The 25,993-nt window shown below is 39.4% G+C and overlaps 2 protein-coding genes across 4 annotated transcripts in view; one reads left to right on the top strand and one right to left on the bottom strand.

Moving 5' to 3' along the window:
- Nucleotides 1–521: 521 nt before the first annotated feature.
- On the bottom strand, nucleotides 522–3,021 carry LOC134755609 (zinc finger protein 549-like). Its single transcript, XM_063692098.1, has 2 exons — nucleotides 1,918–3,021; nucleotides 522–1,404 (listed from the first exon to the last, which is right to left on the bottom strand). Exons 1-2 carry the CDS (start codon nucleotides 2,973–2,975, stop codon nucleotides 1,095–1,097), a joined length of 1,368 nt encoding a protein of 455 aa, XP_063548168.1. The 5' UTR covers nucleotides 2,976–3,021; the 3' UTR covers nucleotides 522–1,094.
- Nucleotides 3,022–3,858: 837 nt separating this feature from the next.
- The window catches only part of LOC134755638 (oxysterol-binding protein-related protein 1), a 70,486-nt gene continuing 48,351 nt past the window's right edge, over nucleotides 3,859–25,993 (top strand). The window contains exons 1-13 of one of the 3 annotated variants that reach the window (XM_063692154.1): nucleotides 3,859–4,226; nucleotides 6,211–6,371; nucleotides 7,017–7,214; nucleotides 7,862–8,006; nucleotides 8,151–8,296; nucleotides 10,480–10,695; nucleotides 11,938–12,058; nucleotides 12,540–12,679; nucleotides 13,899–14,009; nucleotides 14,623–14,715; nucleotides 14,958–15,024; nucleotides 15,121–15,240; nucleotides 15,379–15,541. In XM_063692154.1, coding sequence (XP_063548224.1) covers nucleotides 4,082–4,226; nucleotides 6,211–6,371; nucleotides 7,017–7,214; nucleotides 7,862–8,006; nucleotides 8,151–8,296; nucleotides 10,480–10,695; nucleotides 11,938–12,058; nucleotides 12,540–12,679; nucleotides 13,899–14,009; nucleotides 14,623–14,715; nucleotides 14,958–15,024; nucleotides 15,121–15,240; nucleotides 15,379–15,541 — 1,826 coding nt within the window. In that variant the 5' untranslated portion in view covers nucleotides 3,859–4,081. Of the gene's footprint in view, nucleotides 4,227–6,210; nucleotides 6,372–7,016; nucleotides 7,215–7,561; nucleotides 7,673–7,861; nucleotides 8,007–8,150; nucleotides 8,297–10,479; nucleotides 10,696–11,937; nucleotides 12,059–12,539; nucleotides 12,680–13,898; nucleotides 14,010–14,622; nucleotides 14,716–14,957; nucleotides 15,025–15,120; nucleotides 15,241–15,378; nucleotides 15,542–20,324; nucleotides 20,708–25,993 lie in introns of those variants that run through there. The other 2 variants (XM_063692155.1, XM_063692156.1) reach the window with 2 other exon arrangements.

Raw genomic sequence — 25,993 nt, 5'->3', positions numbered from 1 at the left:
TAATATTAATATAAAATGTAGACATCTTTAACATGCTAGCAATACACACCTCTGTAAGTTTTTCTAATAGCATATAAGTTTAGTTACCCTGTTAGATGATAGCTATGGTACATGGTAATAAAAGCCTAAATTCACAGTGGAGTTACGTTTTTATAGATATGTATATTTCACTAGTTAATTTTAATAGGTAATTATTGGTTTCTGATTGAATTTAAACAATTAAATATTGTTTTAGGTATTTCAATTTGTTTTATTTTTAAACAGTAGTCATAAGTCACATTTAACTTATTTCATAGCTTGACTTAAAAGGTACTTACATCACAAGTGGGTTATATCACCTATGTCAGGCGTGTGAGACGTGGCTCACTCCGCGATTTCGTCGCGTCGCTACAAGTACATGCGGCCGCCCCCAATTCTAGGGTCTAGCCATAGTAATTGCCGCGCATCGCTACGGAACGGACGCCTGTTCGCGCATGCGCCACTTAGCGGTCATATCTGTCGTAATAGACGCGTTTTGTTAGAGAGTTAATCGTCTGTACCTAGTAAGTAATTAAGTAAGTAATAGCCTTTATTTCATGCTTCTTTTTTACAATTACATAAAATTTCATATTGGTTTATTATTTGCATGTCGCTTGTGCCGAAAAGGCCTCCCCCAGTTTCTCCCATTCCTTCCTATCCTGTGCTGTTCTCCACCAGTATCTGTTGAAGTTCACTAGCTCGTCTCTCCATCTTTTATTTGGTCTTTTTTGCTTTCTCGCTATTCCTATTGGTGACCATTCTGTGACACGTTTAGTCCACCGGTTATCCGTTGTTCGACATATATGGCCAGCCCAGGCCCATTTGCTCTTTTTTATTGCGTATATTATGTCTTTTACTCCAGTTTTCTCTCTTATGACTTCGATTCGTTACCTAGTACTGTTATTTATTCTGTGCCTATGTGGCCAACATATAAGAATACCCCCTACCACTGAAAATGTCCAGGTATTTACCCAGACGCATTGAGACAATTTGAGAATCTTGCATGGATGGTCTCCAGATGGGTTTCTAAACTAAGAGAAATTTGTGTAATTAAACCAGGTTGCATAGCTCTCTAATCAAAAGCATAAATGCTTTTCCAACTCACAGCAATAAATATTTTTCCCACATCTCTCACACATCATCATTTCCCTATGCTGTAACATATGCTGGTCCCTCAAACGCACACATGTAAACTTCTCCTCACACAAAGTGCAACTGAAAGTACTTTTATGTAGAACACCATGTCGGGCTAGAGATGTGTGAGTGCTGAAGCTGCGGCCACAGGATTCACAGAGGTGACGGGTGGGTTCTGTTTTGGCTGTGTGGCCTAATATGTGTGTGTAGATCTCTTTACGGTTTGATGAGGTTATACCACAGACTTTGCATCTGAAAATATAAACAGAAATAGATTAGATATTCAATAATATGGGAAGATTATGTCATAAATTTTGGGAAAATTTTAAAAAGCAAATATAATTGACCAGCTTTTGCCCGCAACTTCATCTGCATGGAATCAGCTAGCAGCTAGAGTAAGTTTAGTGCCTGGATAAAGTGTAATAGCAGTCATTCAATTTGAGCATTTGAGAGCTGGGTAGTGGACATCCACCAATCCGCTGGGTAGAGTGGGTAGACACTGTAAAGAAGGCCAGGAATCTACACAGGCGCCTATTATCCGGAAGGCGGAAAATCGCGACCCTCAGTCATTGAGGAACCAAGGAAGAAGAACTGTGCTTAAAGCAAATAAATATTTGATTGATTGATTGATGTCCTTTCCCAGGCCATAAACAATCTTCATATCAATCAAAATCGGTTAGTAGTTAAAGCATGAAGAGGTAACAAACAGAGTTATTTTCGTATTTATAATATCAGTAGGGATAAAATAAAAAGAGGAAAAAGTACCTATACAGAGTTTTATCACTTTTATTATGTTCTTCAAGCTTATGTTTTGAAAGTGCCTCATCCCCAACAAAGTTGTGCCCACAAATATCACAAGCCCTTTCTTGAGCCTTCATTATATGTGCCCTCGCATGCCGGTACAACTGAAACCTCTCCTTAAAACACTCGCCACATTGCTTACACCGAAAATTACAACCGAGCAACGCCATGTAATCAATATGACAGACTCGGAAATGGTCCGTTAGTAACTCTTCACTTTGGAACCGTCTTCCGCAAGCACAAGTCAGTGGCATTAAAGTATTGTGGGACATTCTATGCTGCAGCATTTTTCTTCTAGAATCACAGAGAAGACCACATTCAAGGCAAGTTCTAGTGGCATTATCACAAATACTTATGTGTTGGGATAGCTTTTGAATAGTATCAAACTTCATTCTACAAGCAAAGCATACATTTCCTTCTAAAAGTTTTGTTTCAATTTTCTTTGGAGTTTCTTTCATTAAAATTTCCTGTACTATTTCTATATCAGAGTCTAGTACATCTACCTCCATGCTTAAGCCAGTTTTAATCTTATCTTTCTTTTTTGGACTAGTGTTTTTCATTGATTTAGCATGTAAGATTTTACTGACTCCATCCATTGAATTTTCATTATTCCTATCCAACATATTCACTATAGATGGTATATCTTCCTTTCCTAAGTTGTGTAAGTACTCCTCTATGTTAGCAGTATTATTTAAAAACTCTAAGAGCGAATCCGAGTTGTATTCAGAGTCAGGTAATGGCTGAATAGGCGTCTTGGTCTCAGTCGATTTTTTTGACTGTTCTTCAGCAGAAGATTCCAACCAGTCTTGTGAGCAGCGTGCATTCAGTTGGAAGTTGTAGAATTCACTTAATTGTGAAACACAGGAACCACAAATTTCTTTCGGAAGCGTATCTGTTGCCGAAATAGTCATTGCAAGGCAAGACTTCACGTGGAGATGGATAATAGAATCCTGAAGAATGGATACGTGCTCTGAATCTACATCTAGACATATTCGACAACAATTTTGAAAGTTTTCACTCATTATAAAGCAAAATCTGCTACTTAAATAAAGATAAAATACCAAAACAAAGTTGTCTGATATGACAAATGACAAGATTGACAAATCGCTGCCCCAATATTACAGGGTTCTATGTTTCACTTTTATCGAACTGAAATTTGAACTTTATCATAGTGATATTAAGTCGAATTTGAACTATCTTGAAAATGTAACATAGAACCCTGTAATATTGGGGCAGCGAAATCGAATGAAATGTCAAAACACGGCCAAGTGCGAGTCGCCCTCGCGCCATTATATAATCTGTGCTCGCGCACGAAGTGTTACGTACCATTACGCAAAAAACGGCAAAAAATCACGTTTTTGTATGGGAGCCCCACTTAAATATTTATTTTATTCTGTTTTAAGTATTTGTTGTTATAGTGGCAACAGAAATATATCATCTGTAAAAATTTCAACTGTATAGCTATTATATCACATGAATCTAGGTGACTAGGTCTATGAGCTATCACGGTTCATAAGATACAGCCTGGTGAGTTGGTGACAGACGGACGGACGGACGCCACGGACGGACGGACAGCGGAGTCTTAGTAATAGGGTCCCGTTTTACCCTGGGTACGGAACCCTAAAAACATTTCAAAGTTGCCATCATTATGCGTAACTAGCATGACCTTGACCTGTTTTTGGGCTAAATTTTCTTATTGTCTCTTTCTCTAGCACCGCTAGACATAGAGAATATAGAGATAGGAGCTAAAGCATTATTATTTTGCGAAAATAGGGTCAAGCGAGTTGCCACTTGCCAACCTATAGCACCCTATAGTGTAAATCAAGTGTAAATTCGCACACTGCTGTGCACTGCAGCATATTACTGCAGTTTGCAAAACAAAACGCGTAATTTTCAAATCTGTCAATCTGTCAGTTAACTATCAAATAAATTTAAGGACGGGCGATCGCACTGCGACTTTATTGCTAATCGAAGTATAAATAAAACTCCACGCGACACACAAACTTAACGCGGCGTTAATAATTAGCTTGTGTTGAAATTCCAAAGTCGTTCAACAGGCTAGGATCGATGGCTTACTCCTTGTTTACTAAATAAACGCGTATTTGCGTTACCTTAGATAACACCTACCATGGCTACTTCAGATAATAGTGACCCTAAATTGGAAGTGGAGGAGTCTCTGCTGTATTCTGCGAGACATGGAGAGCTGAAGGTAGTCAAGGCATTGCTGGAAGCGAGAAAGGAGGGGAAGCTGACCTTGGATATAAATTGCAAAGGTAAGTTTTGTGACATACATTTTAGCAAAACAATCATGTTTGTGCGTTGTTTGTGTTTATGGTAAGCGGTTATGTTACTAATGTTGTTCAAGTTACCTTCTCTTGATTGATTAAGATTGAATGAGAGGTAGGGAATGTTTTTGATGGGAAAGTGTTCATTGTTAGTTTTAGACTTAATAAAAGTAGTCTTGCACGAATTTTAGTAAGATTTGCTTGCAAATGAGTTTTATTCATGCTCACTTTAAATTTACAGAAGAATATGTAATATGCTTAAAAAATTATAAGATTCTACCGTACCTACAGACGAAGACTGATAACTGATATAGCTGGTCAAACAAGTTTGTCAGTAGAAAAAAGGTGCGGAATTACAATTTTCTATGGGACGATAACCCTTTGCGCTTACATTTTTTAAATTTGCCGCTCTTTTCTACTGACGGAAATGGCTTGACAGAGTATAACTTAGAAAACAACTATGCTTGTATTTATTGGAACTAGCATAGGAATGATAGGATAGAATAATAATAAAAATAAACCATTTTTAATTCTGTAATTCATTTATAGTAATAATTCTAATTAAATATAAACCTTAACGTTAAAACCAGAAGATTCAAATTGCATCAAAATGTATTCACATATATCAACTATAGTGTAGCCTATTCCAATGCTCCATGCACAATGGACAGATCAATTGTTGGTTGGCAGAGCCTATATCAGACAAAGCAATCAGTGTTTACCACTTTATTAACCTCTCCCTTGAGTAGGGAACTATGATAGCACCCATGAGGCTGGCATGTTCACCTAGAGTGTCCAAAGCCTCCAAAAAAACCAGATTAAAAAAAAAAAAAAACCACTCATATGGTATCAAGAACCACAAGCCTTAACCTTTTAACTGTGACAACTATTTTATATACTTTATTAGTATTTACCAAGGTTAATTTCATTTTATACTTTAACCCAGCAGTCGGCAACCTTTTAGCAGCCAAGGGCCCCATAGTAGTTAACGAAGTTGAAGCGGGCCGCACTTTGTTAATATTCATGACTTTATCAGACATTGCCGTTTGTCAATATTATATGTAAAATAGCCAGGGAGGCTCGCGGTCCGCAAGTGAGAGGTTTGCGGGCCTCGTGCAGCCCGCGGGCCGCCTGTTGCCGACCGCTGCTTGAATCTATGTTGGCTATGACTATACCTCATTTATTTTTTTAGCATTAGAAAAATAGTAAACAATCGTGACGTGTCTTTTTATTGAAAAACACTCTTGAAAAATAAGTCACAGCAAATATGTAACAGTTATATAGCATATATGATCATTTATTTACATTCTTTTACTTTCATAAATATTAGTTACTATTTTTTTTAAACTGTTTTTAATCAAAAGTCATGCAAGATTGTTTACCACTTTTCTAATGCTATAAAACCTTGTAATTCATTAAGTTTGATGAAGTCTTTTGACTTCAATATAAGAATAATAATTTGCACCTTTTTTATGATAACATACTATATACTTGTGTTTTCTAATGCAGATTACCTACTTGTTTCTTAGAACAACCTCAACTTGATGAGTCATTGTGTGTGTATGAACAGAAATTACTCATTGTGAACCCTATGTATGTGTAGTCAGGTTTAAAATTGTCAGTCAACAGTGTGGACAACATACATCAACAACATTTAACAGATGTTAAATGATATTTATATCAGAATGGAAATGGTACAACAAATCCATTTAAAATCGAATTTTCATTCATAATCGTCAAAAAAAAAGGGATAAAAAAAGGAATTGGAAAGTAAAACGCCCTGCAGAAACATATCACTTTCAACCCGCTTCATAGATATGCAATAAGCCACTTTCAGAGCATAAAAAATGTAAAATAAGTACATGACTTCACCATCGGCGTGAGGACGGCACGTAGGCCGCCGGTGGCCTTGCGTAACACTGCCAGAGCCCCACTGCTTGCCCACATGAGTACCTTTTTATCTTTTTTCTAGGCAAAACAAAAAGCAACCTAGGATGGACGCCGCTCATATTGGCATCATATTTCGCGCACGTGGAAGTAGTAGAGGCGCTGCTAGAGGCCGGCGCGGACGTGGACGACGTGAACGAGGCAGGCGACACTGCACTGCACAAGGCCTCTTTCATAGGGAACGAGGTATCTAAAGCATTTGATGTTGGTTACAACATGTTGACTCTTCCCAAGAAAGTACTGGAGTGTCTACCAACAGCCTTAAATAACTTTACGGCTTAAAAGAAAAACCAAAACCTGGCTTACCTATGAGAATTTCTGTCATGATGGAGATCGAGTCCTCTGAACGCCATGCTCCTGGTTTCTACAGAAGTCTACAATAATTTTCTAAAGATCCACGTTTCAAAATAGGCCGCCTCGTGATACTTTGGGCGAATCACATCTTCACAGACCGAGCTGTTTCAGTCGGCAATTTCCTAGCGAGACTACTGGTTCTAATTAGTATTTTGTATTTTTATGAGATAGTGTTCATGCTGGCGCCTTGAAACTTGATTTAGTTGATCACACACACTTTTTTTCGTCACCTCTTTTAGGTTAGATACCTTTTGTATCCATGGTTTTCGGTTAATATACCCGCTCATTCCACTATTGACCATCTGCAGAGTAGGTATGTTACACATTCTAATGTTTACATTTTTTTCTTAACAAACTGTTACTCAGGAAGAGAATAACAACAAAAAATAGTTGATCGAGCCAATTACACTGTTATCCAGTATCCCATCTTCATCATTAAAAGTGATAAATATAAATAAATATCTGTCTTCTGTACAGGAACTAGTGATCCTCCTCCTAAAACACAAAGCTGACGTGAACGTCATGAACGGCGAGGGACGTACGGCCTGTGACGTCTGCAAGACGAGAGACGTTCAGAGACTTTTAGAGGCGGCCCAGCGGTCTGAGCGGCATGAGCGAGAGAGGAAACTGCTGAATGCTGCGAAAGCGGGACAGATAGAGGACATACAGGCGTTGGTAAGACATATTTAACTTTTCATGTGATATTTGTAAAACACGCGACGTTCAGAGACTTTTAGAGGCGGCCCAGCGCTCCAAGCGGTATGAGCGAGAGAGGAAACTGCTTAACGCGGCGAAAGCGGGACAGATAGAGGATATACAGGCGCTGGTAAGACATATTTAACTTTTCATGTGATGTTTGTAAGTAGAGAGATGTTCAGAGACTTGAAGGCGGCCCAGCGGTCTGAGCAGTATGAGCGAAAGACGAAACTGTTCAATGCTGCGAAAGCGGGACAGAAAGGATAGAGGACATACATACAGGCGTTGGTAAGACATATTTAACTCTTCATGTGATGTTTATAAGTAGAGACATTCAGAGACATCTAGAGGCGGCCCAGCGGTCTGAGCGGCATTAGCGAGAGAGGAAACTGCTCAATGCTGCGAAAGCGGGACAGATAGAGGATATACAGGCGCTGGTAAAGGACTATTAAGCTTCTTAGGATCCCCTTTATGCTTATAAGTCCTAACTCATATTGTTTCAGCTGGTCTGAGCGGCATGAGCGAGAGAGGAAACTGCTGAATTACTATTTGGTGTGTGATAAGCATCGCTTTCCACCACCTCCTGAATAAAAAAACGTCAACTTTTAAATTTCATTTTCTTGCAGCTAAGCAGCTCCAACTCTCCTAACATCAACTGCGTGGACGCACAGGGCAACACGTGCCTCCACTGCGCAGCTTATCGCGGACACGCGCGCCTTGCCGTGCTACTGCTCCAGAATGGAGTGGATACTACTCTAAAAAATAATAGTGGTAAGTTTTCAGAAGCACGAAAAACTTGCATTCACCTTCCTCGCGTTGTCACAGTTCATGGGAGCCATTGACAAAGTTTTGCTTAGTTTAAGTGTAGGTAAGAATGTCCAAAATTTATGCTTATTTATTTAATTTGTTATCCAGGTCAACTAGCGATAGACATAGCGAAAGACCAGGAAATGCGTGACGTTCTCAGTGTGAGGCCAGTGCAGAGGTTACAGCGGACGGCGGCGCGTTTCGAAGGGCCATTGCTCAAGAGGTCGCGGTTTCTCGGCTGGAGACCTGTTTGGGTAACTTATTTATTTAAACTTTATTGCACGATAAAAGGAGAACTTAATGTCAGAAGGCATTCTCTACAATCAACCCTCGGGACCAGACCAAAGTTATGCTTCCCATAGTCAGTGAGAGGCAAAGCAAAAAAGAAAAAGTGACAAGCGTTAGGGAGTTCCGTTGTCAAACACCGATTTTGTGAGATAGTGACAATTCTGTATGTACTACACACACAGACAGGGCCGGATCTAGGGTAGAGCGAGTGGAGCGGCCGCTCTAGGCGCCGGATGGCAAGGGGGGCGCCAAAATGGCAAAAGAGAAAAAAAAACGAAGGACGCAAAAACCCAATTTCGCTCTACCCTGATCAAGGACTCGGGCCGGCACTGCACACAAACACAGTGATAGATATGGTAAAAAAACAGAAAATGCGTGACGATCTCAGTGTGAGGCCAGTGTAGAGGTTACAGCGGACAGCAGCGCGATTCGCGGGGCCATTGCTCAAGAGGTCGCGATTTCTAGGCTGGAGACCTGTTTGGGTAAATGTTCCAGACAGTGGCTTATTAAACAACCCGGCGTTTGACTCACGACTGTTCCGTGCCGATATTAAGGCAAAACAAGAATTTCTTTCTCGTGTCATACGTTGGGGAGCTGTCTAACACCGGTTTTGTAAAGCAGTGGGAATTTTGTACGTCGTTTATTTACTCTGTATCGCAGTCTAGAACCTAGCTTTTTCAAAATTTTGGATATCGAAATCAGATTCGATTCGTATGTTTTTCAACGTGCGTTAAAAAAGCGTTTGAATGACACAAATGGAAACATGTGTATTTGTTCACACGATGGCGGTAGCGCTTTTTATCAAGCGTTGTTGGATTTTTAACTTTAAGCCTTGGTCTTTAAATCGAATTTAGCGTGCGGGCAGATTTAAGCGCTTTTTTAACGCGCCTTGAAAAAGCGCTCGTGTGTAGGGTCACTTAAGGTAACCCTGGAGGGCCCAATAAAGTCAAAGTCAAAATATTCTTTATTCAAATAGGCCTAGCAACAAGCAATTTTAATTTTAAGTTTTACAAGTATTACCTTAATCTAAATATCAGAGCAATTTATTGATGCAATTGATTGATGAATTTATTGATTTATTGTTCTTAAAAACATTGAATTATTATAGATATGTCAAAGAATTTTACAAAAGGATCTTCAAACACCAAAATTGTATAAAAAATACTAGTCTAGAAACTTTCTAGAATAAAAACCTAAATGTCAAAAAATACGGATTACCTAATATAGGTATTCATCGAATTATCAATTTCATCATTATTAACATAATAATAAGTTATTTACAATCACACTTAATCCCACGGTGTTTCATCATTCATGTAGTCTTGTGTGCTATAATAGGCTTTAGAGATAAGCTTACGTTTTATATAATTTTTAGGGTTTTGTACCCAAAGGGTAAAAAACCCTATTATCAAGACTCCGCTGTCCGCCTGTCTGTCCGTCTGTCTGTCACCAGGCTGTATCTCATGAACCGTGATAGCTACAGTTGAATTTTTCATAGATGATATATTACTGTTGCCGCTACAACTACAAATACTAAAACAACCGGCCAAGTGCGAGTCGGACTCACACACGAAGGGTTCCGTACCATTAACTATAAAAACGGTCACCCATCCAAGTACTTACCCCGCCCGACGTTGCTTAACTTCGGTGAAAAATCACGTTTGTTGTATGGGAGCCCCACTTAAATCTCTATTTTATTCTGTTTTTAGTATTTGTTGTTATAGCGGCAACCGAAATACATCATCTGTGAAAATTTCAGCTATCTAGCTATCACAGATCACGAGATACAGCCTGGTGACAGACAGACAGACGGACGGACAGACGGACAGCGGAGTCTTAGGAATAGGGTCCCGTTTTTTACCCTTTGGGTACGGAACCCTAAAAAGTACGGAACCCTCGGTGAGCGAGTCCGACTCGCACTTGACCGGTTTTTAAATTCAAAATATTTAGATCAGTACGGTTTCACTCTATTATTTTTAGTCGCTTTTGGCTACATGTTTCGGATTCATTGGGAATCCTTCCTCAGGCACGAGTGTCCGCGGCGGGGGACATGTTACACAATAGTTTAATTTCGATGGTTTTCAAATTTATTAACAGACAATTCAATGATGATAATTATTTGAGTGTTCCAAGTTAGTTTATTTCTCAGGCGGTGCTCCAACGCGGCGTGCTCCTCTACTACGGGTCGCGCGCCGACGCGGCGCGGGAGTCGGGCCGCTGGCGCGCGCGCAAGTACCTGGACGGCGCCACGGTGGTCGCGCCCGACCGCGAGCCCGCGCTGCTGCTGCCCGCCTTCAGCGACGGCGACCAGCACCGCCTGGCCGTGCCCGCGCAGCCCCACCAGGACGTCGCCGCCACCAGGCAGGTCAGCTAAACTACCGGACTCTAAGGCCAAAGCTGAATTAGCTCCATGCATGAATTTATTTTTATTTTTGGATTCATAATTTATATCGTTGGAACACCGGAAATGATAAAAATACTTTTGTAAACCTTAACATTATTTTATTAAAAAATATTTAAAATGTTGAAAATTTTTGAGCGGTTGAAACGCTCATAATTTTTGGCGCGAATTCGACAGAGCGTGATGACGTCACACGTTGGGCGGCCCAACTGACATATGCTACTAATGACACTAATCTGTCGAACGCGTGACGTCACGTGGCGTTTCGAGCGTTTCGCTCACTAGCTTTTCGCGGGCAAATTTTTGTACTTTTTATTTATAATTTTAAGTAATTAAATGGTAATTTAAAAACGGAAATGCATTTGTAACATCATATAACGGTAACAAACATCCGAATAAAACATATTTCGTTCAAATATAAACTTCATGCATGAGGCTAATTGCTAAAAGGCACTGCATCGGGCATGAGGCGTGGGGGAAATGACCGAACGAGATAGTCTTATGTATCTTTCAGTAGGAGTAGCAGGGAAAGCACTGTTATTGTTTGTCCTTGTCACAGTCTCACATTTTTTTTATTCCCCACCGTAAATTTAGTATGGTTTATGGTGGGCTAAATCTACTCGACCAATCATACGGGCGCACGCGTATAGCTCGTCTACCTATATGTAATGCTAGGTCTATGCTAAAAGGGTATTTTTTTATTTTGTTGTCATTTTTAATTTTTCTCAGATTTTGATGAAATTTGACGGATAGATAGAGTTCCTTATTCTGTACGACATAAGCGCAATTTCACTGTATGTCCTACAAAATCTTCCACTGAGTTACGGAAAAACGTGTGGAACTTTCCGTAACTCAATGGGAATTTCCATATTTTTTTTGTCCTAAATTTAGATTTCGTGTTTATTCCGACCAGAATAAGGAGCTTTTCAAACTTACCAATTTTTATCAAAATCTGACATGGCAAAGCGAACAAAGCGAACACAGCCGACGCGCAAGAATGAGGGTAGACCGAGCGCGGTCTACACAACTTTGACACCCACCCGCTATCTTCAGTCACCCGTGAACATGATGCATGTAACTGCGTCGAAATATCGGAAGCTCATAAATAATACAAAAGGTAATCACGGTCTATATCCCGGTCAATATAAGTCTAGTGAAACTACTCGTGGATCATTCAAAACTCTCATTCAACTTTATTCGTTGCAGTCATGGATAACAGCTCTCAACGAGCACATAGCTTATTCCGGTCATTATCTTTGGGCTGGTGCGTCGCCTGACACTGCGAAAGAAGCCACCGAGGATATGGAGGATGAATGCAAACCCTTAGGTTAGTAAATAAACTTCCTTTATTGTGGAATTCCTTTAAAATCAGTAAAGCCTCTGCCGACGATTTCGTAGTGTTGTAATCTCGTACTAAACTGTGACTTGTCTTACAGCAACCCCCATGCCCTCATTGCACTACCTTAGGCGATAAATTCCGGGATTAAAGTATCCTATGTCCATTGACAAGTTATAAATTATCTGTGTGCCAAATTTCATTCGTATCCGTTAAGCTATTTTTGCGTGATTGAACTACAATCATCCACACATAAACTTTCACATTTAAAGCCTGACCAGGAATATATGATCACGCGCCATGTTGTGGAATTTCACTGAAACGAATTTTTTGATACTATACTGAACTGTCACCCTATACATGAGAATAAACAGCGCCCTCTTGACAATGATCATATATTACTGGTCAGGCTTTACTTAATATCAGTACGATCTGTCACAATAAATTATCACAATGCTGTTACCTTTCCCAGGTTCTATGCAAGACGCCCTGACCGCCGCGACCAACAGCCTCGCGCTACTCGACACGCAACTACGAGAGTGCGGTGCTATAGTCGCAGCGCTCGACAAATCGGTCAACGTTGGCAACTCGTTGCACCACTCCGCTTATATGGTGAGTTGCGGTCAGACTGACCGCCGCGACCAACAGCCTCGGCCTGCTCGACAAGTCGGTCACCGTTGGCAATTCGCTGCACCACTCCGCGTACATGGTGAGTTAAGGTCAGACTGACCGCCGCGACCAACAGTCTCGCTCTACTCGACATGCAATTACGCGAATGCGGTGCTATAGTCGCAGGCCTCGACAAGTCGGTCAATGTTGGCAACTCGTTGCACCACTCCGCTTACATGGTGAGTTACGGTCAGACTGACCGCCGCGACCAATGGTCTCGCACTATTCGACACGCAACTCCGAGAGTGCGGTGCTATAGTCGCAGCTCTCGACAAATCGGTAAATGTTGGCTATTCCTTGCACCACTCCGCTTACATGGTTAGTTAGAGTTTGATGTAATGCGCTAAAAAAGTGATTCGCAACGTATTTGACCAACCAATATTCAATATTTCAGTCTGGCCTAGTGGGTAGTGACCCTGCCTGTGAAGCCGATGGTCCTGGGTTCGAAACCCGGTAAGGGCATTTATTTGTGTCATAAGCACTGACATTTGTTCCTGAGTTTGGATGTTTTCTATGTATTTAAGTATTTATACATAATATATATCGTTGTCTGAGTACCCATAACCCTAGAAATGATTGCGGACAAGTTTTGTCCGTATATCACATTTTGCTGCGGACTTCATACGCCCGGCAGCACTGTGGTAAACACGTTGAGAAATAGATGAAGGGTGTCAATGTATTTACCACAGCTACACAGCTAATGTAATTTTTGTAATTAATGTAATTTAATGTAATGTAATTTTTGTAGTTTTCTTTTAATGTTATCGTGTTAATGTTTGTGTTTTGTTTAATGTTTGTAATATGTATTATGTACTTATGAGTCACAGATACTCGAAATAAATGAATTTTAATTTTAATTTAATTTTTTTATAACACAAGCCTTCTTGGGCTTACCGTGGGACTTGGTCAATCTGTGTAAGAATGTCCTCTAATATTTTTTGCAAATTTTCACAGATGATGTATTTCTGTTGCTGCTTATAACAACGAATGCTAAAAACAGAATTAAATAAATATTTAAGTGGGGCTCCCATACAACAAACGTGATTTTTTTGCCGTTTTTTGCGTAATGATACGGAACCCTTCGTGCGCGACTCGGACACGCACTTGGCCGGTTTTTATTTATTTTAATTTATTGGTATTTAATCGGAATATTTTCCAACAGAGATTCCAGCACGCATGCGGCACGGGTGCTGAGGCGCTCAGCTCGTTACGTCACTGCGCTGCGCTTGTAGCGCAAGCGAGAGACGCTGATTCCGCGCGGCTCAATCGAGAGGTATATTTGGTAGCGCTAACGAGAAAACTGACTTGTCCGCTAGCTGTCGCTGTTCCGTCGAGGCGATTTATAGAATGGCAATGTTAAAATATTGATCTGGGAAAAAAAAACATTTATTTTGGACGATATTACAATCCATATTTTGTTAGTTACAAATATACCTAAATTACTATGTTAGTACCTAAACTAAGATGTTGGGAGGTCCAGTGCCTAATTAGGGCACTGTCCCATCTCCCTGCCACGACCAGTGCCGTGCAGTGCCAGTGGAAATGGCAGTGCCCTGTAATTTCACAAATTGTCAAGTTGCAGAAAATTACTAAAAATATACGTTGATAATTCGTTTTTCAATCCGCCAACGTAGCGGCAGCTGACATTCACGAGGCTTAATGAATTTATGTAATTTAATGATTATTAATCATAAAAGTTATTCAGCCCTCTCTCTTCCTTTCCATGGGCCGATGAAGGTCTGGAGGCCTCTGATATACAATACAATACAATACTATTTATACAATACAATGCTGGTATACCCAAATAAATGTTAGGGAAACATCAATTTTGGATAAAATTTTTGATCTCTAAGTGAATAGCTGACTTTCATATAATTATTTGTCAGATTGAACGGAACAGGGTGTTAGAAGAAGCTCTAGCAGCGTTGGCGAGGACGCACCACGCTTTGGAAATGTCCGTCGCCGAGGAGCTCACTAAGGTAACTTTATATTTCGTAATATACACTTCTACTTCGAGTTCGTAGTACGTTTTCTTGTGCCTAGTAGGTTCTACTGTAGGCTACATCGGAAGCATAAACTTCACATTTACGCCTCGCGTCAAAAATCTGACGGCTCCTGTGCTGCTGCCCCCTATAGTTCATGCACGCTCCCTATTTTCCTTACTCAATTCTATCAATTAGTTATCAAATACTTACATTTTGTTTATACTTTATTTTTATAGAGCAAGCGAAAGAAGAAAACGCCGTCGCAAAATGACTCGAAGGAGAATTTCTTCGACGTTTTTGAAGGTAATTGTAATTATATACCGTACCTATAACCTATAACTGCACACCTCACACATTTTTTTCATACTACGTGTATTTATAGTACTTGTATTTCTACAGATACGGACGATGATGATGACACCCTGGTGACAGCGGGGCTGTCTAGCCCTCTCGGAGCTTTGAGTCCGTGGAACAGTAGTCCTGATCTCTTGCGACGGACCCCTATAGGTAGTCTTGACGGTAAGCATTTGAGAGAAATTTAGAACCGAATGCTTTAGAAACAATATTGCGTTTAAAGATTATTTTTTGACAATTGTTATTTTACTAACCTTTTCCGATTTTCAATGTAATTTCTTCATCATACCGTATTATCCGCAGGCGACGTAACTCCCACGAACGAGCAAAATGGCGGCTCGCCTCTATCCAGCTCTCCCACTTCTCTACACACCGCTCTAAGCCCCGCTTCTTCCCGTGGAACCCTCGTGTCCCAAGGCGGACACGTGTACAGGAACGCGAGGTATCGCAGGAACAAGAACCCCAGGTTAGTAAATACACAGATGTAACCCCACAGTCAAGATGGCGGCACTCTCACTTCTCTACACCACGAACTAAGTCTCGCCTCATCTTTCGGTACACTCGTGTAGGAACGCGAGGTATCAGGAAAAAACCCAAGGTACGTTTTAACCGATAAAAATAGCCGTAAAACAATTTTTACCCTGCGTGACTGCTTTGGGCGAGTCGATGTCGCACTTATCCCGTTTGTTATTTGATTCCCTGATCTGTTACGTAGTAGAAAGAAACATATTTCTTCTAGAAATAGGCAATACCGGGCCATACTCGTTGCCCATGATCTTGTGGCCTGTATCGAAAACTTAAACTTGACATTCACGGTCAATGAGGGGAAACCGTCTATCAGGTAAGACGGTGTACATGCTCTTTCGTCGCTTCTGACTTGCGTTTGTACACATACTCCACTTAGGTCGGCAGAGCAGAAGGAGCGAAGCCCTTCCTTTCTGACTGTCTCTGATGGCTCCTCTACACTATCGGCGATGAGAGATGATTGGCGGGCACGATAGTAGTAGTAGTAGTAAAACTCTTTATTGTACAAAAAAACAAGAGAAAAACGCATCATTTGTACAAAGGCGAACTTATCCCTTTCAGGGATCTCTTCCAGTTAACCTTTGAGCAATTGAGGGAGAATTGTAGAACGGTAGATATCATAGTGTAGGGGGCATACTCGGCAGTCCCCGCCAGTCATCGTCTATCATCGCCTGCGACCCGGGAGTTGTCCGTTTTTTGGGCGCGCATCAAAGGGAATCGCCGGGTGGTTTAGTTGTACAGGCGATCATGTGGATGCTTGCACGATGATCTTGCCGATGATAGACGATGATACTATCAACGATCATCGCCGATAGTGTAGAGAAGGCATGAGCAACGTACACAAATATACGTATACAAACACGAGAATTCTTGCCCTATAACGATTTTCCAACCAAAAATTTTATATGCCGGGTGTCGATCTTCTCACATGGACCTTAATTGTATGCCACCTTGTGGCGTAAACGAACAACTTGGCTACTGAGGGCTTCCTGTAGGCACACATCGATATCGAATATCGACGACGTCGAACGATGTCCACTATTTTTAATCGTCGTTGGCTTGCCGGACGAAAAAAAGTATTAGCATTCATGCTTTTATTTGCGACATTTTCCCCCTCCTAATTTACTTTATTTCTGTGATTATCGTTGTATTAATTTCCCTTTTTTTATGTTTTGTTTCAGTTCTGATTCTGATTGGTCTCTTTAGTCAGTAATTGAAGGTGTGTAAAAATATAATGGCGTACAGAAGTTTCATTATTTTTGTTTAAATGTCTATAGCAGTATAATGGCAAAAAGTGCTTTCTAGATATTACATTTTTTCAATGGGTCTACAAAGAGACTTGTGTAATTCTTACTTAGGAGCTTGATTCAGATTGAATAACTTGTTACGTTTTTAAACTGGTTTTGATACGACTTTGACTATCGTCTTGGTGATTGGCGTTTCTCGCACTACTTTCACTTCATTTCCATGCACCATTCAGAGAGCGATGTTCAAGGTCGTACGAGTATCTAAATAATATTAAAACTGTAACCAGTTGTTTATTCTGATTCGGGGTTTAGGTGTGGCCAGGCGTGGCTCACTCCGCGATTTCGTCGCGTCGCTACAAGCACATGCGGTCCGCACCAATTTTGGTGTCTAGCCATAGTAATTGCCGCGGACGGAACGGACGTGTGTTCGCGCTTGCGCCACCTTGCGGTCATATCTGTCGTAATAGATGCGTTTTGTTAGATAGTGAACCTTCTGTACCTAGTACTAATTTATTCTGTTGTGTGGCATAGGTTTTTTTGCAAAAATTTATAATTTGTTATTGTTTTGGTTTTTTGTTACTGTATAAAATTGAGGTTAAGCAAATTTTACGGTTTAACTCATGTGTTTTTAGTCACTCGCGCGACATATTTCCGAGAGCATAGGTCTCCTTTTTCAAGCACTAACAGTGCGATTAGCGTTTACGACGGCCGCGCAACATGTTGCGCGTGTGACTAAAAAGTAAAAACACTTGAGTTTAACCGTAAAATTAGTATAAGTATGTCTCACGACCGTTTAAATTCGATTAATTGAGGTCAAAAAATATCTCATCTCAATAAACTTAGGTAAGTAGTGAAACTTCTTTAAGCTGTCTTAGGTAACACAAGTACAAAGTATTGTAGTGCACAGTATGTCGAAACACAAATGAACCCAGTGATCAGGTTTCTTACAGCAAAGAAAGTTGATAAATTCTTCTGGAACCTTTTCTGTTCTTAAAATTGTGAGTACGGACTATTAATACTAATAATAGTAATAATTTTATTATTAATACGTATTAACTATTTTTTTTTATCCATAGTGCTTTAGTGTTTTTTCTTTGGTTTTTCTTTACTAAAGGTATTTAATACATCGCTAGGATACTTACATTTAATTTTAGTGTTATAAATATTTAAATCTTTCAATCACGTTTTTGCTGTGAGAAATTGGAGGTCAAGTAAGTACATAATTTCTCGAATTAATCTTAAGTTGACTACAATTTTATTCTATGATGCATTAATTTTCAATTATTAAGTCATAAAAAATATTTTTTATTTATATTCTAATTTTAACACTGTGTGTTGTAATTATTTCATATTTTCCTCTATTTATCTTGCGTTTCAAGATTTCGTTGATACGATCTTATGTAATTTGAACAAAATTGTATACTTATTGTTATTTCCGTTTTCATATTTACTTATTTTTTATATTCATTCCATTTGACATCAATTAAAAATTACTAACAAGAACTATGACTATAAAAAAAACATCGCACAAAATAAAATGACTCGACTATACAAACGAGGTAATTTGGAGCGCAAACAAAGTTAGGCGAGCCGCGGCCGCCTGTGGTCTATTAACATGACGGCATATACACGGTGGTTAAAAAAATAAGTGCATTCCCGTTGCCAGGGAGGTTTTGGGATTTTACTGAGCAAATTTTACTATGGGACCAACCCCGAAATCGCGAAAAAAATTTTGGCTGTTTTATACATTTTGGCTGGTTCATTTTCTATGGGTGGGTAAATTTTTTCGCGATTTCGTGGCTGTAACCATAGCAAAAGTTGCTCAGTATAATCCCAAAACCTCCCTGGCAACGGGAATGCACTTATTTTTTACCCACCCTGTATAATGGCTCCTCTACACTATCGGCAATGATAGACGATGATTGGCGAGCACGATAGTGTATAGGGCATACTCGGCAGTCCCCGCCAGTCATCGTCTATCATCGCCAATGATGAGGGTTTTTTGGGCACGCATCAAAGGGAATCGCCGGGTGGTGACGTTTGCGTTGTAAGTACAGGCGATCATGTGGATGATTGAACGATGATCTTGCCGATGATAGACGATGATACTATCAACGATCATCGCCGATAGTGTAGAGGACGCATAACATTCTGCGCGGTTTAGTATTGCACATTTTTTTAAACCTTTTTACAAGGGAAAGCGGGATAATTGAATGTTATAAAAAGCTTACGTCCGGTATTATTCACAGAAACTAAAGCGAACTTTGGTACTAATTTTGTTCTGCAATAACTGATCTTTGATCATGATTTTAGTTTCTGGGATATAAAAACATTGTTAAAGAAAGCGTACTTATAGTTATGTTTTTAATATTATTAATATCGTAATTTTGGTGAAGTGATCTTGTATTCGAAGTTCAGTGATTATCTTAAATTCAATTTGTATTTATTTGCATTTAAATTTTGATTATACTCTATAATAACTTAAGTAGGTATTTTACTTTATTGAGTTACAAAACTGTGTTTTATTTTGTGTTATGTAAATTAAGTTTCTTTTGTATTGTAATGAATGAGTTCCGTACTCCAGAATCTAAGATTGAAAATTGTGATATTCAGCGATATCGTTTTGGCATAATTTGATTTATAATTTAAATAAAGAACAAACCTATTTAGAAAAATTTGGGACCAAAGGATACTTATATATAATTTGTAAAAATATAAAATTCTACCAAAAATGTATGTATAGTTGGTCAAGCAAATCTTGTCAGTAGAAGAAAGCGCCAAATTTAAAAAATGTAGGCGCGAGGGATATCGTCCCATAGAAAATTTGAATTTCGCGCCTTTTTCTACTGACAAGATTTGCTTCACTAACTATAAAAAGCTAATTGTGATAATTTTTAAATAATTGACATTGGTTATTGTAAGTACAAATTTTGACACGTGTTTAATGATATATTAAATCAATTTCTATTCAATCATTTACTTATTTTAATTTTCCCTTGTATTTACTAAAAATCCTTGAAATATGTTAAAGCCTTATTTTGTCCTTATTCGCTTCGCGTTCGTCCTTTCGTGACAAGACGAAGGGTAAAATAATTTTCCAGAGAAAACCGATATTTACCTCATCAACGTCCAAGTTCATATTTCTTAATGCGTCCTTCATCACATGACTAAGTAAACATTAGAATATAAACCGGCCAAGTGCGAGCTGGACTCGGGCACGAAGGGTTCCGTACCATTACGCATAAAACGGGAAAAAAATCACGTTGTATGGGAGCCCCATTGAAATATTTATTTTATTCTGTTTTTAGTATTGGTTGTTATAGCGGCAACAGAAATTTGAACTGTCTAGCTATCACGGTTCATGAGATACAGCCTGGTGACAGACAGACAGACGGTCGGACGGAGAGCGGCCTCTTAGTAATAGGGTCCCGTTTTTACCCATTGGGTACGGATTCCTAAAAAACTACGTATATCAATAGTTAACAATGGACAATCACACCAGAAATATCGTTAACATCAATACTGTTCCATACAACGACTGGTTCAATAGTCCTATAATACCACCGCCGCACATAAACAGCGATGTATGCTAAACGTAATAAAGTACCGCAATATTAGTTGTCCCACGTTGGGCGCCAATGCCAAGATACAAATAAGCTTTCACATGCCTAGGACTTTAGGTATCTGTAATAAGGTTTATTTTCACCTGGTCTATACGAAATTGCTTTTCATTAGAGCAGTTCGATGCGGAGGGGGTGTGGGACGTCGCTGATTCTGCTTGAGCCAGTCAGTTGCGCCGCAGCCTCTGCCGAGAGCGCACGCGTTGACGCGGGGACATTGCACATGACATAAGACGGATTGTGAGTGTAGCGGTTACATAATTTGTTTTTGTATATTTTGACACGGGGTTTTTGTATATTTTTAAGTTCATTCGTTTCCATTCGTTCTACGCTAGGATTAGTAAATTTCAATGAATATCACTAGGTATTCTCATAATGTACTTACGTACTTATCTTGTACGCAGCGGATTGAGATTTTTAGGTTATACCTACCTACCGCTTAGAAACAAATAGGTAACTAAGCTGGTGGGTATAGCACGGCGCGGTAATTGTATTAGTTAGTTCTATTAATTACGACATTCTATTTATTTCCATTATTAAGGGTAGTTTTTTCTGCGCCATACTGTCCTACTGTGCTGTCGTTCAATTGATATATGTATTTCATTGAATAAAACAATGTACAAAAAATTAATTAATTGATTTAAACATGTCCATTATTTTACCTAATTAAGTAGGTACAGTTGCCTTCAGATATATCGGCGCGGCCGAGGTGGTCAAAAATATCTGAACACGCACTCTATGCCTGGACAATAAAAGCGTGTTCAGATATTTGTGAGCACCTTGGCCGCTCCGATATACCTGATGATGACTGTACTTACATTATTTTCTTATTCCAAGTAGTGCTCTTACTTAAAGTTACTTGAAACATGGCCTTAGATTTAGATATTAACCAGAAGGTTTTTCGATTCGTCAAGATCTTTTTAATTTTTTATGTAGGTATTTGAGTAACAAATTGTTGAAAGGACTGAAATTAATTATTAACATAAATTTGGAACCAAACACTGATTTCTATCCTTGCTTTTTGTTTGTTTGTTTGTAACAATTATATGTTATGAGATGCAATTTAATATATACTTAAAGAATTTTTGGGTTTATGCTAAAATTATGGTTAATAGATTGGTTAGTATGATGGCAAATGGGTTAAATTTATATTTTCTACCGGTAAAACTATAACATTTTTGAAAAAATAGATCGTCATTAATTAGCGTTGGTAAACTATAACCCCCTTATTCATATTTTTAATCTTTACAGGCCTAATTTAGTTAAATTATGATTTATCCTTTCTTAGGTCAAAATGACAGATAAAGATAAACGTTTCATAGCTATAGTTTGTCAAAGGACTGTCTCATTTCAAACATAGACAGAGAGAATCATACTATCTTTGTCTTACACTAGTACTAGCGCCCAAAAGAAAGGGATGAGTATAATTTTCCTGGTTGTTACTGACTGACAAATCTATTTGACCAACTTTAATTCAGGACAGTATCGCGTTTATGAATAACGCCATAATTAGGACGCCATATAGGTCATACACGAATAAACGATAAGGCACCTACAGTTTGTCAAAGGACTGTCTCATTTCAAACATAGACAGAGAGAATCATCATCTTTGTCTTACACTAGTACTAGCACCCAAAAGAAAACGATGATTATAGTTTTCTTTGTTCTTATTTACTGCCAATTTGGTTTGACCAACTATAGCATCTAGTTCTCTCTTAAAATTTCATCAGAAAGCCGTTTAGTGGCCACCCACTTTAATTTTAACGTCCGCGCGCCCCGTCCCATGCATATTAAAAAACCGGCCAAGTGCGATTTGTATTCGCCCACCGAGGGTTCCGTATAAATTTAACTAATTTTTGATTTTACTTTTATTTTTAACAAATTTATAGTTTTCAAATTTTTCCCTATAGTGTAATACGATGTTACTTGCCAAATTTCATAGTTCTAGGTCAACGGGAAGTACCCTATCAATTTTTATTCCCTTGAGTGTCGAAATTTACGACGAAATTTGCGACAAAAACGGCCGTATCTTTTTTTTACGTTAACTTAAAAATTTGATTTTTTCACAGCTAGGGACTGTAGACCTCTGAGTATATGGTTTTAATTTCAACTCGATAACTCCACGCGTTTCCGAGATAAAGGGTCTTGTCTTGACAGACGGACGGACGGAAAACAAAGGGATCCTATTAAGTTTACACAATAAATATTTCTAATTTCTATAAGGAGTATAAGTGTTCAGTTTTTTTCTTTTTGAGGTACGGAACCTTAAAAAGCGTTTGAAAGTATATAACTATGTTCCCTTTGAATTTGCTGGGCAAGTTTATTTCTCCTGGGACTTGAGCTTGACACTAAAAGTGTTGTTTTAACAATGAATGACAACACTTACCTACTTAAAGATAAAAAGCTTACCTACTTCATATTGGGGATCTCCCGGTTGTATCCAAAGGAAATTTCGGGTCCAGTCAACCATCTAATTCCAAAAATAGTGTAAGAAGAAGAAGATTGTTTTTATTAGGGTTACGTACCCAAAGGGTAAAAACGGGACCCTATTACTAAGACTCCACTGTCCGTCTGTCTGTCCGTCTCTGGCACCAGGCTGTATTTCATGAACCGTGATTGGGGGTCCTCCATTAATTACGTCACACAAAATTCTAGGTTTTTTTACCCCTCCCCCTCCTTGTCACACTTGGTCACATTTGGCAAACCCCTCCCCCATGTGTGTCGTCACATTTTTTCAATGAAATCGAAAATATTTTTGACAAAAGAAATAAGTATTGGTAATTTTATAACCCATATCTGATTAGGATAGAAAATTAAACGAATAAAAACTAGCATTGTCGTTCCAAAAACTTGTTTATTATCTGTAAGCGAATAAAATACTCTAAATAAGTTAGTGACGTCACAAAGTTTGTGACTCCGCCCTTCCCCTTGTCACAACATGTCACATTTTCTTGACTCTCCCTCCCCCTAAACGTGTGATGTAATTTATGGATGACCCCTTGCTAGACAGTTGAAATTTTCACAGATGATGTATTTCTGTTGCCGCTATAATAACTAATACTAAAAACAATTTCTGGCAACGAAAATTAGTATCAGACTTGGATACATATTACGTAAATGGTCATGCCAAGTAAACTTTACTATTTCATATCTATCATATATCATATATTTCATATATCTAGTGAATCTGTAATTCATTTCCCGAATCGCGCCGACAGTCAGTTGTTTTGTTGTATTCCCTTACCGTGGTCAACGCGTGCCTTTGATGTCCTTCCATCTCATTTGCGGTCTGAACCCCGCTTTTGTCTGGTTTTCGTTCGAAACAAACCTAAAACATAATAGTTAGACATCGGCGGCTCGTGGCATTTAGGTAGCACTAGTGAAGACATCTCACATATTACCTTAACTGTGACATATTTTCCTTTGTTCGACTTGTAACTTATTCGAACTTACTTGTAAAAACACGGTTACATCACTAGTCTGTCAGAAACGTCAAATGCTACCTAAATGCCACGAGCCGCCGATGTCTAAGGTATATCCGGGTCAGTCCGAAATGTCACGCACCTCATTTCGACTGATTCCAGCCCGTATAGTACGTATATATCATTAATATAGCAGGGGAGGCGACGATGCTAAATGTGTAGTAACTCGAGCGTCGTAGAGACCTGTTGGAATCGAAAGATTAGATGATGATGATAATGATTCTTTTTTAGCGAGCAGGAAAGCGTCTACAGATTTTTTAAAATGAAAAAAAAACCGCTATGTGGAGTTACTCGAGCGCGTCAGATATTGGTAGTGTCAGTCGCGCAACATGTCTCTGATAACAAGGGTATTATGTTAATCTGCCGGTTTACATAGGCAAGCGGTCATACGGAAGGGTAGAACATTTTGAATATAAAATAATTTACTCGAGCGCGTCAGATATTCAAAGGCGTTCTTAAATGGACCCTACAAAAATGTATTTCGATAATCTGACGATTTCAGCGAGCAGTAAGCAAACGGCAGTCACAAAGTTGAAAAAAAAACCGCCATCTTGAAATACTCGAGCGTGTCAGATCAGATTATTATACAGACAGGTTCAGATTGATGTCCCAGTTATGTAAAACCTTAATCTGACGATAATGTGGAGAGGGTTTGAAGGTTCCATTTTTCGGTCTATTCGGCCACTATGCGTCTGAGCGACATGGCCACATATAAAAAATGAAAAGTTTCATGTATCAACATGTATGTGTGTTATGCAATGTATCGGCCCCATTCGTAGTGCACGTAAGGCCGGTCTTTACGATGTCTATGGCCTTAGCTAATTATTTTGCTCATTACACTGCTCCATTTACCTGTACTGCCCACGGCTATTGATCGAGCGTGGGCGGGCTAATATGACTCATGCTCGTTTCGGGAACGAGTTTCTTCAGAACTCGTAAATTATTTAATCGTCATAGACATATATATTACTTCGTAAACACCGGCCTTACGAGCACTACGAATGGGGCCGATACATTGGAGTCAAAATCGCATTTAGTTACACCAGCGCATCAAACGTATGCATACAATACCGACCGAACACCAACGCCTTTCCACTGCGCAATTCGCCACACGACTGAGCGCGCTGGTGTAACTAAATGCGATTTTGACTCCAATGTATCGGCCCCATTCGTAGTGCTCGTAAGGCCGGTCTTTACGAATGGCCTTAGCTAATTATTTTGCTCATTATACACTGCTCACTTTACCTGTACTGCCCACGGCTATCGATCGAGCGTGGGTGGGCTACTTAGAGGCGGGCTAATACCCAGACTGATCGGACGTTGTAAACTTACTAATGTAAGTAAATACTGGTAAGTGTGGCTGGCTTTATTGGGGTTTGTTTACACATTGATTAGTTTTTATTGCGAGTTGATGCATTTGCTACTTGCTATTTGAGTTTAGTGGCAAATGTATGAAGTCTCACTAAACACTAATCAATCTGTAAACTGGCCCCGGTATAAAGGCCAGTTAGGTACCTAAACTTACCCCGCAGCCACACAGTCAGCCCGTATTGATCTTATTAAAACTTTCAGCAATCCAACGGTCTGATATATTTGCACGCTTCGTCGTAATATATAATTGCAGTCGACTGCATTATATTAACGAAGTCGATCAATCTGTTGAAACGCTCAGTTCATATCAACTCAACCCGGAGGAAGTTCGCAACTGTTGCTCGCAGCTCGGTCAGTTTACTCAGGCGGTAAACCGCTCCGATTGGCTGAGCTTTACGTAACACTGCTTTATGCATAACTGATTTCTACCTGCAGCTGTATATACAGCATTTCTAAAGGTATACCTTTAGAAATATGATTTCTACTAGCTCTCGTGATACATAATTGCAGTCGACAGTTTATTAACGAAGTCAATCAAGCGGTTGAAACTTCGCTTAGTTCACCTCAGTCCTCAACTCAACCCGGAAGTTCGCAACTGTTGCTCGCCGCAGCTCGGTCAGTTTACTCAGGCGGTATACCGCTCTGATTGGCTGAGTGCATATAACTACACCTT

The sequence above is a fragment of the Cydia strobilella genome, chromosome 3 (genome assembly GCF_947568885.1).
Source record: "Cydia strobilella chromosome 3, ilCydStro3.1, whole genome shotgun sequence".
In the NCBI taxonomy this organism is placed as follows: Eukaryota; Metazoa; Arthropoda; class Insecta; order Lepidoptera; family Tortricidae; genus Cydia; species Cydia strobilella.
The sequence above is the reverse complement of the archived record's forward strand: the minus strand, read 5'-3'. Positions and strand labels throughout refer to the sequence as shown.

What these genes read in the sequence shown, in the direction of transcription:
- LOC134755609 (XM_063692098.1), bottom strand. Translation starts at nt 2,975, where the DNA reads ATGAGTGAAAACTTTCAAAATTGTTGTCGAATATGTCTAGATGTAGAT. An exon ending in AGTGATAAAACTCTGTATAG is followed by an intron (nt 1,405 to 1,917) that starts GTACTTTTTCCT and finishes TTATATTTTCAG; the next exon opens with ATGCAAAGTCTGTGGTATAA.